Below are 19,197 nucleotides of genomic sequence, written 5' to 3' on the forward strand. Positions count from 1 at the left end.
TATGTGCACATTAAATACCCCAGGTGGTCAAAATTAATTCGGTCTCCCTCACAACAAGGTGCCTCATAATCAGGTTGTGGTTCTGGCACATGAAAGCTGAGAATTTAAATTTTCAATACAAACAAAAATCTTTTGATCTTCATAGACAGCTGTGCATCAGTGTTCTCTGTTGCAATATAAAACACACACAATCACTTACACTACACAATCCTACAGTTACTTACATGTCATAGACAAAGAACCGGCCATTTTTTTCCACCCACCCAACGACTGCATCTGTGTTGGGCTGAAATGGAGAGAGGGGTGGAGAGAGGAGAACATTGGTAACAAGTACATGTGCAGGTTTGGCACTGGTATGCACTTTTGTGCTATCTGTGAAACACTTTTCGGTGACTTGCTTTTGTGTTAGATTGTTGTGGGAGCATATATATAGACCTTTTTTTCATTAGCACCACCATATTCTGTAGACAGTGGTGCCCTCTATGGGCAGTTGGCGTGCTGGCTTGGGGGAGCACGCCGTGTATTATGCCAGGTATATGCTTCTGATGGTTGTATTTGCGCTCGCACGATTTATTTAGTATGATGTGGCATCTCCTATGTGGGAAACGGTTCTGTGAGACGCACTGAAGTGGTTTAAGTCAGCACGGCCTGAGGTTCTAGTGGCATTGAGGCAGATGGAGCACCCAATGCGACGAGTGTGCACATGTTAACTTGAGCCTACAATCAGCTTCGGAGATCAGTTGTGTATTTCTGAAAATTTGTTTCACGAATGGGACCTTATTGCACCATTCTCACTGTAATTCTAAGCAGTGGTTTAGCAGCAATGATTAGTTACAAAACAGATAATGATCTTAACAGCATGGGTACTGATCAGCTGCAAAATAAGTTGTGCTGTTCACTTTGACAGACGTTCAAAGTGTTTAGGTGCACGTTAAAGAACCCAAGGTGGTCGAAATTTCCGGAGTCCCCCACTACGGCGTGCCTCATAATCAGAAAGTGGTTTTGGCACGTAAAACCCCATAATTTTTTTTAACGTTCAAAGTGTTATCTGTAACATGTTAACTGCAAACCGTAACTGTAAACGAGGTTTGTAACAATAAATCTCGTTTGTTGGACGAGGTTTGTTGGACTGTACGGTGTAAATTACACTTGTTGAGTGGTTGAGTGACCAGCTGCGGTCTGTGCAAGCGCCTGAAGCAGTGGTAGATGCTGGGCTATAGATATATTTGTTTTATATAGTGCATGGTACAAGCATGCTGCATGACCATGCACATTCTTATTCTTGCATTAGCCAGTGTTTTTCTTTCTCGTGTATATTTTTTGTTTTTCGGGAAAGGAGAAGATGATGACAATTCTTTTTTGTTTGGTCTATTTGCCCTTGTTCTCTACTATGCACTCACCCGTTTTATGGAAGTTGTGTTCTCACAAATAGCTGTGGGATTCTTTTTATGCAATCCGCTTTGGATATTACTGCTTTACAGGGCAAAAATGCATTGCTGAAGCACAAAGCTTATGTGTACCATGCCGGTTTACCAACCACACTGATTGCTGTTGTTGAGCAACGCCATCGACCTCATATAGGAGGCCAACATAGACATAGCATAGCGATTTTAAGTTTACTAGATGTGAAATGTTTGAGAACGATGCCAGTGGCTGATGCAAATATTTTATAACGATTGGTACTTAGATTTTTCGCGGTTGCATTGGGTTGGCTGTACTCAAGCGCTCTTATGCTTTAGTTCCTGCTCCAAGTGATCAGACAGTGAGAATTTTTTCCAATTCAAGCTGGCAATTCATAGACGCCAGTTCTCTTCGTCGAGTGATAACCTATACTGCCAAAACAGTTCACAACACATCACACAAACTGCGGCCGATGATGCACGTCCCATGTTCGCGCAGCCAAGAGAAATTTCCCCATACTGTACATAGTTACTGCTGCACCGAAAGGCTACACAGGGGTTCTTTGACAACCTTGTACAAGCTGACGTCACATAAATTTCACGGAAAACAAGCTAAAACATCTCCAAATTATTCCACAGCACGCGACGGCAACATATTCCAGCAATGCCGCACTGGCTTGCACAAGCCAGAGAGGAGGAAAACCTCGCCGCGTGCCCGTTCCTCCTTACTTGATGAAAAAGTCTCCCTACCGTTCCTGTCCTTGCTCTCTCTCTCTCTCTCTCTCTCTCTCTCTCTCTCTCTCACTCATTCTCCACTAAATTTGTAAATTGAATATTTTTTACTTTGCCTGAAACATTTTCTTTGTTGTGTCAACTGAAAAACCCACTCACAAATTCTTTTTTTTTTTTTTGTAAACAAAAGCACTAGCTTGAAGCAAAAAAGAGCACATTCTTCTTCTGTCCGTTTTTGCAATCACTACTCATTGCCAAGGCTAAAATTGCGCTGCTACAGCTTTGGCTTGCCCGAGACCTACCATGCGACGGTCCTCTGAAAACCCGAGTCCAGTCCACCGGTCAGGAATCTTTGACTGGACTTCAAAAGACACTTCTTGTGTGTGCGGATTAGCCAGCCAGCTGGCGGTATAAGTGCAGCTGTCACCCCGACATGTTGTTGGGTAACGCCATTCACCCTGGCATGGGTCCCGTCGCGTCTCTCCTGCATAAAAATGCAGCACTGGTTGTTACAATGCCTGAGTGTTCTCTCTGTATCAGCTCCAAGAAAGAACTCTTTATCATCATCATCATCATCATCATCATCATTGCATGAAAACAGATAAACATCAAACAAGAAATAAAAGCAGTTTCGCGATTGCCTCTTGAAAGGGACACCTCTCATGTCATGTCATGTCACGTGACTTCCTGTATGTTAGGTTACATGCAGGCAGACGACTTCTTTTTCAAAAACATGCACTCACTCATTGATGAGTATTTCATACAGCCCTTGCAAGTCAAAATTGTCAGACAGTTAGGCGGTTTGCAAAAGTGCAAGTTCACATATCAGTCTGCTTTTTAAAACATGTATCGGGAACCATGCACTAAATAACTAAAACCATGCTTTATCCTTCTTATCTAGGCACAACCAGGTAATCCTAACTTGTGCAGTACTGTTACATATGTGAATGTTTTTATGCATCCTCGAGAGAAACATGGCATGGTGAAACTTCTTCCTCTTTGCTAAACTGCCCCTGCACTTCTGACTCTTTGACAACCCACGTACTGTTGCGATAGCTGTAGGCCAAAACAAGCCTGCAGACATTGATCTTTATGCGATCAGGTAAAGGAATTCCGCGTGCGATTACAACTGCTCACCGTGGAAGTTGATGACAGCACTTCCTCTTTGATCCTTGTGGCCGTGGTACTTGAGCTCATCGGGTCGGTAAAAGTCGAGCACGCTTGCGTGGCCTTCATCCAGGCCTGTCTTTGGCGAATGGACATAGTTGCCGTGTTCCTGCCCTTGTGCCCAGATCAGTAGAGTCGGCGCATTCTTGAGTGGTTGATCTGACAGTTCGTTGGCTGCGCAGAAGGAGTAACAATTTCTCATCTACCCATTTTGTAATTTTCTTTTGCTTACCAATGCAACTAGAGTCTCAATTAATGTCCCCCAAAAAATTATATTGAATTCAATTTTTAAAAACTTTGTTCAGTTTTATTTGCACATAATAAAGTTAAAAAATGTGTGTTATGCACATATATGTATAAAAGAAGTTCCCAAGGTCACTTCTGAGATTTTGGAGTAACTGCCAGATGCTAATTTTTGCAAGCTGGTCATTCAGCTAAAAGGGTGTGCTTCTGGAAAAATTTATTCTGCAAACTATTCACGAGACCAGTTGTTCAATAAATGTAGGCCATTTTTCGAAACTGTGAAAAGACATTCGTTCAATGTATAAGGAGATAACAGACTGTTTAGAAAGCAAAAACAAAAAAGCTACCTCAAGCAGTTGTTGCCACATTGGTATGCTAAATGACTGCAGTTGTTTTGCATAACAAATGAATAAAACATGCATGCTTATTGTTTTATATGCACTTTTTTATTATATGAACTATTATGAAAACACAATTAGTATGCACCACTGCATTATTATGTAATTCATAGCTCATACGCACACCTGCTGTTTTACTTTAATAAAGTACTTGATTAGTGCTTTGTGAAATACTAAAAACAACACTAATGATGTTCTTGCTTCATATCATCTGCTGATAAAGGCAGTGTACTGTTACTAGCAGCTGTCACGATGCATTTCATACGGAAAAAGCATAGGCAGTTTAATGTAAATGTGGGATGGCACTCCTGCTAGCTTTTCAGTCTGTACTTAAGCAATGAATCATGAGCAACTGCGTAGAGTTTGTGCATTTGTCTGGTAGAATGCTTAGAGCCAATGTTAGGCTACATAGGTGCTATGACTCACCCGCCAGTGGCTTACGAAAGAAGACCACAGTTGTGCCATCCTCTTCGTATGCAAATGCAGCCGAGAGGTCATCATGGCCACCATAAAATGCATCTGTACGAGGGGTCGACCGATCTCGAGTGTACATGTCTAGCACACGGCTAAGGTTGCCTCTCGCTGATCCCACCACAATGTCTGTGCAGTCCATCGGATGGAAGTCCGCGCGAGGTGTGTAAGGCCCAACAGGAGGGTACCGACCCGTGCCCACATTCAGGCTACGGCCTTCAGCTTTGCCACCAGGTGCTTTTGCTGACCCCTTAGATCCTGGCTTTGGTTCTGGTTCTGGCTTTGGTTCTGGTTCTGGCTTTGGTTCTGGTTCTGGCTTGGGTGCTGGCTCTGGCTTTGGCTCTGGCTCTGGTTTGGGCTCTGGTTCTGGCTTAGGCTCTGCTGATGGCTCTGGTTCAGGTTGTGGTGTGGGTTCAGCTTTAGGCTCGGGTGCTGGTTCAGGTGCGGGCTCTGGTGCTGGCTCTGGTGCAGGTTCTGGTGCTGGCTCTGGGGCTGGCTCTGGGGCAGGCTCTGGCTCGGGTTTTGGTGTTCCTTCTGGCTGTGATTCTGGCTCAGGCTTGGGCTCTGGTTCTGGAGATGGTTCCGGGGCAGGTTCTGGCGTTGGTTCTGGAGCAGGCTTATGTTCTGGATCCTGTGCTGACTCGGCCTCATGTATTGATGATGTAGGTTCAGGCTCTGGTGTTGGCTCTGGGGCTGGTTCAGGCTCTGGTTTAGGCTCGGGAGTAGCCTCATGGCCCTTCTCACTGGAGGGTGCTGGCTCTGGTGCTGGTTCAGCAGTTGGCTCTGGTGCTGGCTCTGGTGCTGGCTCTGGTGCTGGCTCTGGTGTTGGCTCAGGTGTTGGCTCAGGTGTTGGTTCTGGAGCTGGTTTTGGTGTTGGCTGGGGCTCTTTTTCAGAGGCTGATTCACTGGACTCCTCTTCTGCATCATCATCATCATAATGGGTGTCGGTAGGAGCCTGACGCTTTAAGCGCTTTTCTTCAATTGGCAAAGGTGGGAATGCCTTGCAAGCATTTGTGGTGTCCTTGGGCCTCCATCCAACAGCAGCGTAAGATGTACCCTTCACTTTCATGACCATCTCAATTTCTGAGGTTTTCTGTAAAATAAATGCTTAATTTTAGCAGACCTCTGAACACTTCCCTCTAGAATGCAAATAAATAATTAATCAAGTCAGTTAAAACATATTTGGTTTCATTATATCTTGATTTGGTTTTTGAGATGTTACTCGACCGATTGTTGCCATCTTCATTGGGTTCTTGCCTTTTTGACCTTTGGGAGCATTACCACTGAGCGAATTTCTGCCAGCTTTCCTGCCTAAGCACTTACAAAACAATTAAGGCATTTAGCATACAAACACTGACAAAAGGTCAAGCATTACATCTTTCAGGTTACAGGAACAGCATTTTGCATTTGCTTACTTGTGATATGTGGTGGAAATATCTATGCAGTTTCTGAGCATGCCTATGATTTACTGAATAATGCATAAATATTATTAATTTGTATTTCCCCATGAATCGTCACATTGTCCTTAATCTGCAAGATACTGCAAGATTCGACTTACACGCAGTATTTTCCAGTATAAGCTGAAGTTGTCAGAGAGTTTCCGGCTGTGATACTCTGACCACTTGAGGCCTTCACGAGTAATTGGTGATTCTGTGGAAAGAAAGAAAGCACAGGTGAGGCTTACAGACGGGGCCGATACCACTCGTACACAGCCTAACACTTTGCTGTAACAAGCCGCATTTGTGCAACACCTAAATGGCCCATTGGCCATTTATGGCCAATGGGCCATTGCATAGGAATGGCACAGCTTCCTGGAGGCTATTAAGTGTTTGTTAGAATGACAAAGTGGGCTAAGTGGTAAAAATCAATTGCCAGCAGTACCACGAAAGACTTGCCATGCTTACTCGATTCTAACATGCACTTCTATTCAGAAAAATTTGCAAGATGAGTTGAGCATAAAATTTCAGTTCGAAAGCAAAGCTGCAACATGACGAGCTATCATAATTCACGCTACAGATTTATGTCATTTCATCCAATCGACATGTCGCTGCGGGTTTTCTGTTGTCAGATATGTATGACCATACTGTCTAGTTCGCCATCTTGTCATCACTGATTGGCCCAAAGGGCAGTTGTGCCTTCTCTGATTGGCTTAAAATGCCAACATGGCGGAATCTGGCAACGCGGCGAAATTGACAGTCGCAGGAATAGAATCCTTGGTGTAGCTAATGTGGTAGCTTTGTGACCGCCTCTGTCTGCAAGACGTTAAAAAAATTTGGTGTCTTCAGTGCCATGGACGGTGCTGAAGAAGACCTGTTCTGCGCTGTTTGTAATGGCAAGCAGGCCTCTCTCAGCAGTGATGAATGATGCGCAGTCCACTGTGGCCCAGATGAATCAATTTTGTTTTTCGAAGCGAGAACAAATATCCATCACTGTCTCTTTTGGACCAAAAGCCTGAAATGCATATATCATTTTTTGTAGTGTGAAAATTTGGGAGCAGGTCGCAGTTGAGGGGATTGCATTTTTCATTTCTGGCCAGGAAGATTGGGAGATCATTGAAGTTTAGGGTGCACTAGATTTGAATAAACGCAGTTGTGTGTTGTACTAGCTCTGCACTTGTACAAGAGAGCATTGAAGTGGTCATGGCATGTTGGTGCATATAGCCAAGTAGCAAAAATTTAGCCATTAAATTTTTGTTCATTGTTTAGATAGATAGATAGATTTAGTTCTCTCAAAACAAAGTACAGAAATGAGAGAGGACGGAAGGAAAAAAGCTGCCGAATGCAGCTTGAGGACCCCCTACGCCCTACAGTGCAGCAAGCAGTGTGGTGAAAAACAAAGGCAATGCGACAGGTTGCAAAGTATACACAGAAACAGAATTCAAAATCACAATACTCGTAATCTATTCCATAATTGTAATTTACACGTAATCTATTACATTGTCATGATTTTACACAATTAATGCAATTACACAATTTCTTTGCCAATTCCCATTACACAATTCTAATGACAACATAGACAAAAATACAGATAAATAGAATTCATTGAAGTCTGCTACAATGCATTGTCATACAGTTACACAGGTGAGCTATTTGTTCGACGGCTCGAAAAGATTTATCAATTCCATGAAAGTTTGTGTAGAAGGCAACCTAAGAGAAAAACGATTATCTTCGAGAACATTTAGGTACCTAGGCAGATTGTGCAGTAAAGATTGTGTGCGGGATTTGGTGCTACTTAACAGTAGGGTCCATGACATAGTGACGTTCATCATATGTAGGTTCATGACGTACTAGCTGAAACATTGTTAGCATAAGGTTATTGTTCGTTGCTACAGCAGTTTTGTAAATGCAAAGCAGTTTGAACACATACAAGGTAGTTATACTTAAAATATTGAACTGCCTGAAATATTCTCTGGTGTGAGCATTCCATGGTATATTAGCTATCAGCCTTACTGCACGCTTTTGTGCAATTAGAAGGCGCTGTTTATTGTGTTGTGTCGTTGTACCCCAAACTGTGTGGCAATAAGTAATCACTGGCGCTATGTATGAATTACAAATGAAGAGTTTAACCTGTGTGGGAAGGGTTAACCTATGTTTACATAACACGCCATTTAACCTGTTCACTTTAGCACGAATATTTTCAATTTGTAGGTCCCAATTTAGTGTCTCAGAGAATATAACACCAAGAGATCTTATACTGGATACAATATCAATCTTGTCATTACCTAAAAATAGTTCGATATCACCACTTACTACTTTATTTTTTGTTCTGTATATCACAGCCTTTGTTTTATTCGTATGAACTTTAAGACAATTTTTATTACACCAGTGACGCAAATGTTCCAAAATTTGGTTGCCACGGGTGGATAACTCATTGTGTTTCCTGTGGCAAGCATTGTAATAGTATCATCAGCGTAAGCTATGAGATGAACCGGAAAGGGGGTATGAAAAATGTCATTTATATACACTAAAAACAACAAAGGCCCTAAAATGCTTCCCTGTGGTACACCGGATAAGATTGGCTCAACATCTGATGAAGTTTCATTTAAACACACCATTTGTTTACGGTACTTTAGGTAAGACTGTATTAAAGCAAGACTGATGCCCCTAATGCCATAGCGACTGAGTTTCTGAGATAATAGAAAGTGGTCAATTAGATCAAATGCTTTGGATAAGTCTATATATATCCCGAGAACAAGAAGCTTTTCTTCAAAGGCGGAAATTGTAATTTATTTTTGTTTAGTCAATGCCATCTCAGTCTATCTCTTTTTTCTAAATCCAAGCTGGTAGTCAGAAAGAACAGAATGCTTACTTAGAAAGTTAGTCAACTGGCAATGAATAATTTTTTCTAATGCTTTAGACAGTACTGGAAGAATCGATATTGGTCTGTAATTGGAAAAGTCAGAAACAGATCCACTTTTATGTATGGCAACAACCTTTGCGATCTGTATTTGTTTTGGGAAGACGCCGGTACTTAAACAAAGGTTATAAATATATACTAGTGTCGGGGCTAATAAATCTATTACAAATTTACATGGTTGGATTTGAAAACCATCTTTATCCTTGGATTTACTTGACGGGAGGTTCGAAAACACGAATATTATTTCAGATTCAGTAGTTGGAAACATAAACAAGGTTTTGTGAATGCTTGGTGCCCCACAGCCATAACCGACAGGGACATCTGGTACGACACACAGTGATTTTGTAATATTAATGAAAAACCTATTAAACTGGTTGGAAAGTTCCTTTCTGCACAGAACTTCGCCTTCTTTTTCAATGGAAGCAATAGGACGGCGCGACCGGAAGTTAAGCAAGCGATTTAGTTGGTCACATTGGTCGCGGGCACTGTTTCTCGAAGTGGGGTCAGAAAGATGGCTAAAATATTCCAATTTCGCCCTCTTCAGTTTTCGGTTTAACTGATTACGGTATTTTTTATATGCGTTAGTTTACCACTTGTCCTGTGGTTATTTGCTTTTTGTTCTTGTCTTCAGTGGTGCTGTTTGCGATGGACAGTATTAAGTAGTTTTGTCTTGGTCTCACCAAAGTGTACATGAGCAAGTATGCACTATACACGAATAATTTTTTGTTAAGTTTAGGGTACTATAATGTTTCTTTAAAGATCAGGTTGAAATGAGAATTTGCATGATTCATTTATATCTTTGTTCATTGTTTGAAGAGCAACACAGGCTGGTGATGTAGACCAGCCAGAAGTGAGACACAGCTAGTATGAACAAAAACATGTATTTTGTGCTCTAGCCTAAAGCAGTACAGTCCACTGAATACTCTTCTTCTGTCACATGGACTCACAGTGGTGAATAGTCTGGTACGCATGTATGAATAATTTGCTTGGCGTGGACACTCTTTATATTGTTAATTGTGCAAATGTTGCTCATTCAGATCACATTTTGCATGTTTTGTTTTATTGAAATGAAAATAAAAGAAAGAGAAGTAGTCACCTTATAATGGTGATGGCTACTCCTTTTCTCATAGCGGAAACGTTAGTATTGGTCATATTTTATCACTGGTTGAAATCGATTTTAGTGCTAAAATATATTGTACTGTGTATACTAGGTACTTTCTTGTTTAATCGGTGCAGAAAGTAGGTGAAAGTAAGCTGAAGTAAGAGAAATGTATGAAGACAAAATGGCAGCCACAAAGAATACTATTGAACTGCAATTAAATGCCAACTGTTATTAAATTTTCAACCATATAAAAGGTCTAGTTTCAGATTGTGTGGATAGAGGACAAATTGAGCAAAATTTCACCTTCAAAATACAAGTGGATGTGTCGCAGAACCTTGGAAAAATAGATCTAGAAAACAATTGCACATTACCTAAGCCCAGTGACACAGAACCTAGAATGTTTTGAACCATTGCGGCTTCTTGGTATGGCCTCAGAGATTGGTAGTGCACTTAAAATCTCGGAGGCCATGGTCTGGGTTTGCATCTTAATGTGCTAATTACCAGGTGCACGTGTCGTCAGCTTGTGTGCTATTTAAGGGCTCTTAATAGGGAAATTAGATAGTTACCAGCCCTGCAGCTTTGTCAAGATTACTTTGATAGTATGCTACTACTCATTTATAACCAATTTAGCCAAGGTGAAAGTTCATTGCAGTTGGCCTTTAAGTTGTATCTCACACAGCAGTCAATGCGCAGTCCATCAGAAAAAAATTAATTAATAGAACTTGTTTAGTGACATATCTATAAAGCTTCGGCACAGGCCGAAACTGGGGCCAACATACATTCTTTTTCATGTTTTTCACGTGTAAGCTTACGTTTTAAGCATCCTTCTCCAAACCAGCCCATCTCGCAAAAGCACTGTGTCCGTGGATATGAAGTGGCGTCGATGTTCACACAGCGGCCGTGCTGTCCACAATCCGGGTCAATCCAGCACTCATCTGCACCAAGAAATTAATGACAGTGATGAATTCAGTGTCGTTTGTGCAGTGTTGGCTGTTCTACAAATCACAGCACTTGCGTATAAAGGCCATGAGGCAAGTTATAGAAACAACGTTAGAAACAGAGAATGGTGGTTTCCCAACTTTCTTTTATATCACAGATGTTTTCAAGATATAGCAAATTCAGAGCTTATAGATGTTAGTGCTAGTGTTCACTGTATTTGATTTGCGTTGGGCATTCTTGGGAACGGTAGTTCAAAATCCAAGCTTGTGAAGGCGATTGTCATAGCATTTTCTTGGTGGGCATTGTTTATTCCCTTTTTTGCTTTGTTGTGCAGATCTACTCTAATGATCAGCACAAACATCATCAGTATGTACTATAAGCAATAAGCAGTTGTGCGAAATGATAATTTTGTTACCATGAAACTCGTCAAAAAAAGCACACGTGCACCTACTTCATTGATCCACACATGCAGACCACACCCAAATCATGGCATTCAACATCTGAATGTCATGTAGGAAGTGAAGTAACATTGCAGGCTACCAAAAATTTGGAATGTTAGCCAAAGTTACGTGACCCTTAATTGATCTCACCTTTGTACTGGCACACATTTCCAGAGTAGAGATGGTCACAATGGCACCTTCCACCATCGATTCTCCCATGACCAGAGCAGATGACGTTGAACTCTGGCACTGCATGTCGAGGGTACTTTCAGTCATTCCCAACCTTGCACAAGTCACAGACAGCGGTTTCAAATGTCATCATGTAAGCTTCACACAGATCAAGCTGTGTCAGTTTAGGTGCAGCAGTTAGATTCAAAAAGCAAAAGAAAGCGAAAAGGAAATCTAGCTTTACCTGGGACGAGGTCAACATCAGCACAACTCCAGAAGAGGTACTTTCCGCCCCACTCCGATGCCTGCCGTAGGAGGCGAATCGAACAGCCGCGACAAGTGACAGACCCGGGTAGACGCACAGTTGAACTCTGAGCCCTGGATATGTTGAAATACAAAGCAGAAACTTGTTGGTAATTGTGGTTCTCTGAGCACTGTGGTTTTCTTTTGCTACAGTGGGTCCCAATAGCCGTAACTTCAGGCTGAGCAGCACAGATAAGTTTGGAAACACCGAATGAAAATTGCAGTAGTGCACAACTTGCATCTGCAACAGTGTTTTCATTGCTCCAGACATATATACGTATATTCTCTTACCACCGTTCATAATAGCAGTCGCACTGGGTGTAAAAAATAGAGCGATTGGTTTTTCCTTCACCAAGTCACCCAATCGTCAATCATATGACTTGGAGTTGTGTACCCAAGCAAGATTCAGTTAGAGAGCACTTACGTAGCGTCTCCCAAGCCAAGGAATTCTGAAGACGGTGTCAGGTCTTGCAAGTGCTTTTCCTCAGCATCAAGCAACTCTAACTTGAAGCCTCCCTGCATGACAGGAACAAGATAAACGGCATAAACTCTTAAACAAAGCTAATTTCAAAGATTTGCAAGAAGAAGGATGCACAGTGCTTGCATTGTGCCATCTTGGATGTAGTGTAGGAGGGAATAACGAAATGCCATAAAGCATTGCTTTATAGCATTGTTCGCAGTTTAAAGTATAACCCTGTTCATGTACTTCCTGTCAGTGATTTCCCAGTTTATATGCCCACAGTGGAGAACATTGCAAATACCACATCTGGTGCTTACAGTTTAGATCATGTGATGAAAACTGTACATCTTTTTTTTCTGTTAATACATTTTGCTGCTTCTTTTATGTGTCAGAGGTACTACATACAAGAACGGGCAACTGAATTGCTAAATGCTTCAACTGAACTGAACTTTCATATTGCCATATTGATCTTCATGGCCTTCTCTCCCATCATTAATTTAGTTGCAACATTATAATTACTCCTCGTAGTACACTTGCTTGCTTTAACAGTACATCATACTATTCAAAATGCATGTAATAAAACAAAAAAAAAAGATTAAAAGTCTGGTTAAAATGAAAATGCTCTCTTTGTAGGAAGAAGTAATCAAGCAATAAACACAGAGAGAAAATTTAAAGTTGTTTGCAAAAGTTTTTTAGTAAACAATGCAGTGTTTTAGAGAATGCAAAACTTTTGGTAAATGCAATCAACATGCCACATCTGTGGGAGGTGTGTGGCTGAGCTATTCATAATTATTGTCTTTTCTAGTAGTAGTTTTCTAATATTTGCAATGTAGTTGGGCTTTATTTGCATATTACTTAACTTTGCATGCACTTCTGCTCTAGAATAAGCTTACGCATCAAGATTTATTTTGGTTATTTCTTGCACTCTCACTAGATACACCTATCAAATGTATTTTTTCTTGCCTGGATTGTTCTACTCAAAACGTTAGGTTCATATATACGAGCCAGCTGCAGCTCTAAGCATTGATAACTTTGTGCGTAGCTCTGTGGTTGAAAACTATGAGAACAAATTTTCAGGGACACTCTTGTAGTGCTTATGCTGCACTATGCTTGGATCCATTCGTGCTGTTCATTTTTTGTGCTCACCTTATGTGGATATGCCAAATGCCATGTAACGTTGATTGTGGCACCAACTGGTAGTGTTGTGATGATGTCACCTGCAATGAAGAGAAAGCACACATCACATCATAAATGCTCAGCTGTCTTGCTCATGTTTGGCTTATTAACATTCATACATAGTGTATGGTCCTAAATCAACAGAAAAGCTTCAACCAACCATTTATAATACACAAGCTTCCATTTGATAAAACATTGTTGGAATGGACATATTTTGCACCTTTTTATATGCCTGAAGACTCGAGAGGCTTCTATTGTCTCTCACATTTGTGAACAAGAAGTAGTGCACTACTTTCACAGATTTGGCAGCGCTGCCTGTTATGTATGAAATAGAGTATAGCTAGCACCATCATTTTCCTGATCAACTTCTTGCAAAGTTCCAGTCATGCTGCTAAGAATATGGGCACAGTAGCAAAACATTGTTACAAGCTCGAAAACAACAATGTGTGTACAACTGTGAACAATTACCTGTGATGTGTGCATTTGAACCACACATGTTAACAAGCAAAAAGTAGCTTTTCCAGTGAATATTCTATAGCGCTGAACATTTATGTGCCAGGCATACAGCAATTTTGGCACTATTTCATACTGCTTGAAAGGGTACACCATTGCTGGTACGATTGCTGGGTTTCAGTCCTTAAAGCAATACTCAGGTTGGCAACAAGAGCTGTCTTGAGTGCTCTGGATTATTTCTGACCATCTACATTTATTGAACGTGAACCTAAATTTAAGTACATGATTGTTCTTACACTCTGCCCCATTGAAATCAGGGTGTCTGCTAGAGGCATTTTCAAATTTCTTGTGTAGGTTCAGTTGAGAACTGTATAGTTCTTTTCTTGCCGTACCGCTATAGCTTTTCCATAACCAGAGAAAGTACCAATTTCCCAGAGTCAAAGGAACCGGAGTAAAAATGTCTTTATTTCTCTGAAGTTTCTGGAACTTCACAAATGACCAGGAAATTGTAGGCTTTTCTGGTTTTCCGTGATGATATAGCCACACCGTGCCAGGCGTCGGCCGTGTGCAGGAGTCGAACCTACGACCACGTGTCCGTTTACTCCACTCCCATCCCGTCGAGGGCTTGGAGGAATGGCTGGTTGGGTGTGGGAAGCCAGGGTCGGATTCAGGGCAGCTTCGAGGAAAAGTTTGGGAAGGGGAGAGAGCTAGCCTACCCCTGCTCAGTGTTGATAGAAGTACCGGCATGTCTAACAAGGGGGTGGGGCTCTGGATCCGGGGCCACCAGTGGAGGCAGCCGATCCTGTTCCAATTCTTTCGACCGCGGCTATTTCCCTGTACATTTGCGTGCATGGAGTGCACAAATATGCACGCCGGCATTATTAAGAATAACAAACGGAGGAAAACATCGATAAATCTAGAACCCTGTACCGTTCGCCGACTCAAGAGGCATTCGATCGAGGTGACGTAAGTGAAGGAAAGCCGTCCCCCTTTCGGCCGTCGACTTATCCTCCTTTGTAGCGATAAATTGAAAGGGGAAAGGAGGCAGAAGTGTGCGGACCTTCTGGCGGCACGCGCCCCCGTCTCCTTAATGGCTCCAACGGGATCCGGTGCCAATACACAATCGCGCGGCGCCGCGGCATTCCTCGGGGGGAGTAGGCGCGGTACGCGGTTTCGCGTCCTTGGGCCCGCTTCGCGACGTTGCTCCTCATCGAGGTCAGCGCTTGCGCGGTGGTCAGCGCGGCTCTAGCGGCTGCGATGGACTGCCCCCCCCCCCTCCACGCAAAGTGCGCCGTGCTGATCCCCGCGGGTCAGTAGTTGCGTGCAGTGCGGCAATCACTGGGCGCGAGCGCGTGTTGTGCTTTTGTCTACCTTTGGCGACCGATTTGGCATCGCAAAGCGCGCTAGGCGGCGCTCTTTCATCGTGTTCGCTTCGTCAGTCTCACTTATGTACAACTCTAATTGTTGATCTGCAAATGACCCTTTCTCCGCCTCTGTGAAAGGCGACCCGCTACGCGTAGCGGCGCTTGTTTTTCGAGCGCTATCTGAAAGACGTTTGCGTTAGACGAAGGCCCCAAAGTTTCGGTTTCAAAATTTAGTCTACGAAAAAACGTAAAACATTTTTTTGGCCCTTTGTACTCACGGTTGTGTAACCAGGAGCAGTTAGAGGTTAGAGCACAGCGCCCGAATATTTTTTAATGCGTAAGTTATACCTATGCCTACCCGACCAGGATACCCGTCCGTCTGTCTGTCACGTAAAACGATCGCTGTCAAGATAGGGCCCGCAGCAGCGAGCAAATGGACCTTCGTGCTGCCTCTCGCTTCCACGCGCACTGAGCGGCGAGAACACATCGCCCACGAAGCTATCAGCACTCGGCGCACTCTTTCCCCGTCGGAGATCGCTTTCAAGATTGGGCCCGCGCGGCCGCACCATACGCAGCCCCCGCCGGTGTATGGGTGTTCATGGTTCGACGCGGATGGATAAGGCGCTAAAGAGCGATAACGGCTTACAATGATCGGAACGTCAGCCCACCTGGCACCGCCACCTGCAGTAGTTTGCTTGCGTCATTAGTTCACCTTGCGCCGCCGCCCGCAGCAATTCGTGTCGCCGCAGCGCTGTCGATTGTACTGGTCGGATCAAGTTTCATAACATTGATAACGACAACGGGCTGCGTGGAGATGACCAAGTGGCACGGTGCTTACGCATACTTAGATAACTCTCAGAGGAGTTGCGTGAATTTTTCCCGGGGCTAACAATTCTTTCTTTGGAAATATTTCAGGAGGCTCCATGGAGTAGACGTTGTTTCCATATTATTACCTGGACAATGTAACCGATACAATTGTTCACATTTGTTGTAAGTTACCTGTACCCTACCTGTTGTAAGTTGCCTGTACCTGTACCTTTGCAAGCCAAGTTTACTGTTTTGGGCGTTTGGGTCTTGTTGCCGTCTCCGAAAAAGGTTTGTTAATAAGTAGCTGTTTAATAGAGCTAGGTTTTCAGTCGCGTTTTATTTATTTCAGCGCCAGAATAACTTGAATGTGAGGTATTCTCACAGCGAGCTGGCGTCTCAGAGTGCTTCGGGATGCATTTGCGTTGCGGCATCGAATTGCATCACATTAAGAGTGCCGCGCCATCTTCTGCGTCATGCCGTTGCGACAGCTTGGCGCGTGTTGGCGGAATATTTGGCGTCCTCGACAGGATCGATCGAAATTAGCTTAGGCGTGCCTGTTCCGAATGCCAGTCTCAGATTGGTCGCGTGCTCAGTCTGCTTGGTGCTAGGCGTCGGTGGCGGAGCCGGCAGATGTGCCGCTGCTGCCTTCCTTCACGTTACAGACTTCCCCCGCTACATACTATCGGTGCGTGACGGTGGCTCAACGCCAAACGTGGTGTACATGAATTTGGCTAACTAAAACGGCGAAAAGGATGAAAAAAAAAAAAAAACCCGGGGGTGGATTGTTGCGAAACCGCTCTCGTGCTCCTACTTGGATTCGGAGTGACGTTTCGCAGCGGCACGGCAGCCGCCGTCATTCCGCAGCACAATTCCAAGGTCCTTGTAACTAACGTCACCAGCTGTAGGGCTTTCCGCACGGTGACATATAGATGTGCGCTTCGCATTCCTGCATGTCGCTGCATGTAAAAGTATACGACGGGAGATCAAGAAGCCTCGGCGGCGACGTTTAGGCTTAGCTAGGCCTTTCTGCGAAAGGCATTACCGGTTTGTCACGTAGAGGGCGCGCACGCGCGCAGGTCACATTACGCCTTACGCGCGTCCGTCTCAACTTTCTCGCGGCGATGCACGCAACAGCGAGGCGGCGAATAAATCGTCGCACCGCGCTCGGACCTGCGGCGGCCGAGAATTCCGAGCAATAAAAGATAAAAAAAGAAGCGAATAATATACTTGCAGAGGAGCAAGGAGAGAGCCGTTGAATGCGTGCGGCCAGACCTCCGCGTACGAGCGCGTTCCATTCCCCCACTGCGGGCCTGAATCATCGCGCGCGCCAAAGCGACAAGTAACAATGGATAGGAGCGCGGGCTATAGCGTCGACGACTGACGCGTCGACGACGCCTTCGCAACACAATGAAAGCGGGGCACACACGCGCGCTCTCTCTCCATGGCTATTATATATATTGCATCGTTCGTTGTGGCAGTGAATTTCTAAACAGCGCCCGGAGGGGAAAAAAAGTAACGCGTTTGAACAGGCCCGCGCTTTTTGTATCGCAAAACCGGACCTTTGATTTTTGACTTTTTGGGAGCTGCGTATAACGCGCCCGGCAAGGAGTCTATATAAGCTGCTAAGGCGTTCGTAACAGCGAGTGACCCAAGCTCGGTATATATGTCGACCGGGGGGGGGGGGCGCTTTCGACATGGCGGCGTTCCTTTACAGCTCGACCGCCGAAGCCACGCGGGTGGTGCACGGTGGTGGTCAGTTAGTCGGTCGTGCTCTTTTGCTCCCGCGCTGCAGGCCATGTCGAAAGAAGCGAGGTCCATTTCTCAGCTCGCGGTGCATGACGCGGGTGGGACCTGCGGGGACGCCCTTTTTCGCCGTTTAACCGCCGCGGAAGACAATTGGCGCCGGCAGAGATAACATATCTCTGGCAGTGCCGAGGACGACGTTGTGCTTGGAACAAAAGGAACTATACGGTGTGCCGTTATAGCAAGGTCACTTGCACAGTTGGCTCCTTACCGTGCTTAAGTGCTCATTGCGCCACCTGTGTCGGCTGTCGCAGCTCTATACACAGCTCGAGTAATTGAGCTCGCACCTTCCGTTTCAGTCGTACCGGTGCAGAATGGGAGCTCCGCATTATGCGTCGGCGCGGTCAGTCTCAAAGCGTGGCACCGGACTGGAAATGGCTTCTTGGGTGACTCCAGCTACAGCTACCGAAAGTTTGTAAATGAAATATGCTTTTTCCCCCGAACCTCGGTTGGTATGCTAGCTCTTTGAATCCGTGTTACATCAGATTGTCGGTGAAGCAATGGCGAAACAACAGTGGTTATATAAGCGCCGCATCCTCAATGCCTGATGCGATAACCCACGAGTAATCGTGTATGGGTTTTTTTCCCCCTGGGAGCATTATTCTGAACACTGCAGAATTCAGCCAACTTGCTTGCGTTTGCCATCTTGCATGCTCTGATTGGCTCACAGTACGGCTGCCCCCTCCCTGATTGGTCCAAAAATCGAACATGGCGGAATTTGACAGCGTTTCCAGAACCTGTACTTGTCTTATAGATCTTTCCTTCGCACCGGAACAACGCCCAGAATTTTATACAGCATACTTATCCGATACTGAATTGGTTCAAGTTATGCATATATATTAAAATGACACCGACGACTTGTAAGGAAAGTCAGCTTAAATAACATGCCATCGTTTACGTACATGGTGCTAAAGTGTGGTGTGCTTTTTTAAGGTGACTTTCTTTGCAAGAAGGAAAGCGATCACTCTGAGGACCGACTTCCTTGGCGGGCGCACTGCATCGCCTTGCGTAGCTGCCCAGAACTTACTTACGCTGCTTACAACAGATGGCGCCAGTGACGATCTTTAATATCATAGTACTTTGTACGTTCAAGCAGTGTGTGCAGTGTGCATTAGTGAGGGCGAACGGCAGAAAACGGCAGCTGTCAGGCGTGTCCGTGAACAGGACGTAAACGCCTCCTACTTTTCTTTGGCCGAGGCCGCTTCCAGCCGAAACAGGGAAACCCCGTCGTTCGCGCTTATCTGAACCCTTAATTATACGGTGTGAAAAATGGATCACGGTGTCGCTACTTTATACCGGCTGCTGTTCATATTCTCGATGCTTTCGTTTTAACGACAAAGTAAGTAAAGATAACAGAAGGCACTGCACCGAAGCGGAAACGATTTCGGGAACGTGGACCTCTCTGTTTTGCGTTC

At 44.2% G+C, this 19,197-nt stretch overlaps 1 protein-coding gene and 1 long non-coding RNA gene across 2 annotated transcripts in view; one reads left to right on the forward strand and one right to left on the reverse strand.

The window, feature by feature from the left end:
• LOC142560184 (uncharacterized) overlaps positions 1-19,197 on the forward strand; it is an 80,171-nt gene that overhangs the window by 16,913 nt on the left and 44,061 nt on the right. The gene's annotated exons all lie outside the window — the stretch shown is intronic.
• Positions 1-19,197, reverse strand: part of LOC142560181 (uncharacterized) — a 62,530-nt gene that overhangs the window by 15,519 nt on the left and 27,814 nt on the right. The window contains exons 2-11 of the mRNA XM_075672084.1: positions 13,326-13,396; positions 12,144-12,235; positions 11,661-11,794; positions 11,399-11,497; positions 10,682-10,804; positions 5,970-6,061; positions 4,367-5,504; positions 3,270-3,473; positions 2,435-2,616; positions 225-286 (exon numbers count right to left, since the gene is read on the reverse strand). Of these exons, the coding sequence (XP_075528199.1) occupies positions 225-286; positions 2,435-2,616; positions 3,270-3,473; positions 4,367-5,504; positions 5,970-6,061; positions 10,682-10,804; positions 11,399-11,497; positions 11,661-11,794; positions 12,144-12,235; positions 13,326-13,396 (2,197 nt within the window). The remainder of the gene's footprint in view (positions 1-224; positions 287-2,434; positions 2,617-3,269; positions 3,474-4,366; positions 5,505-5,969; positions 6,062-10,681; positions 10,805-11,398; positions 11,498-11,660; positions 11,795-12,143; positions 12,236-13,325; positions 13,397-19,197) is intronic.

This window comes from Dermacentor variabilis, chromosome 10, assembly GCF_050947875.1.
Source record: "Dermacentor variabilis isolate Ectoservices chromosome 10, ASM5094787v1, whole genome shotgun sequence".
In the NCBI taxonomy this organism is placed as follows: Eukaryota; Metazoa; Arthropoda; class Arachnida; order Ixodida; family Ixodidae; genus Dermacentor; species Dermacentor variabilis.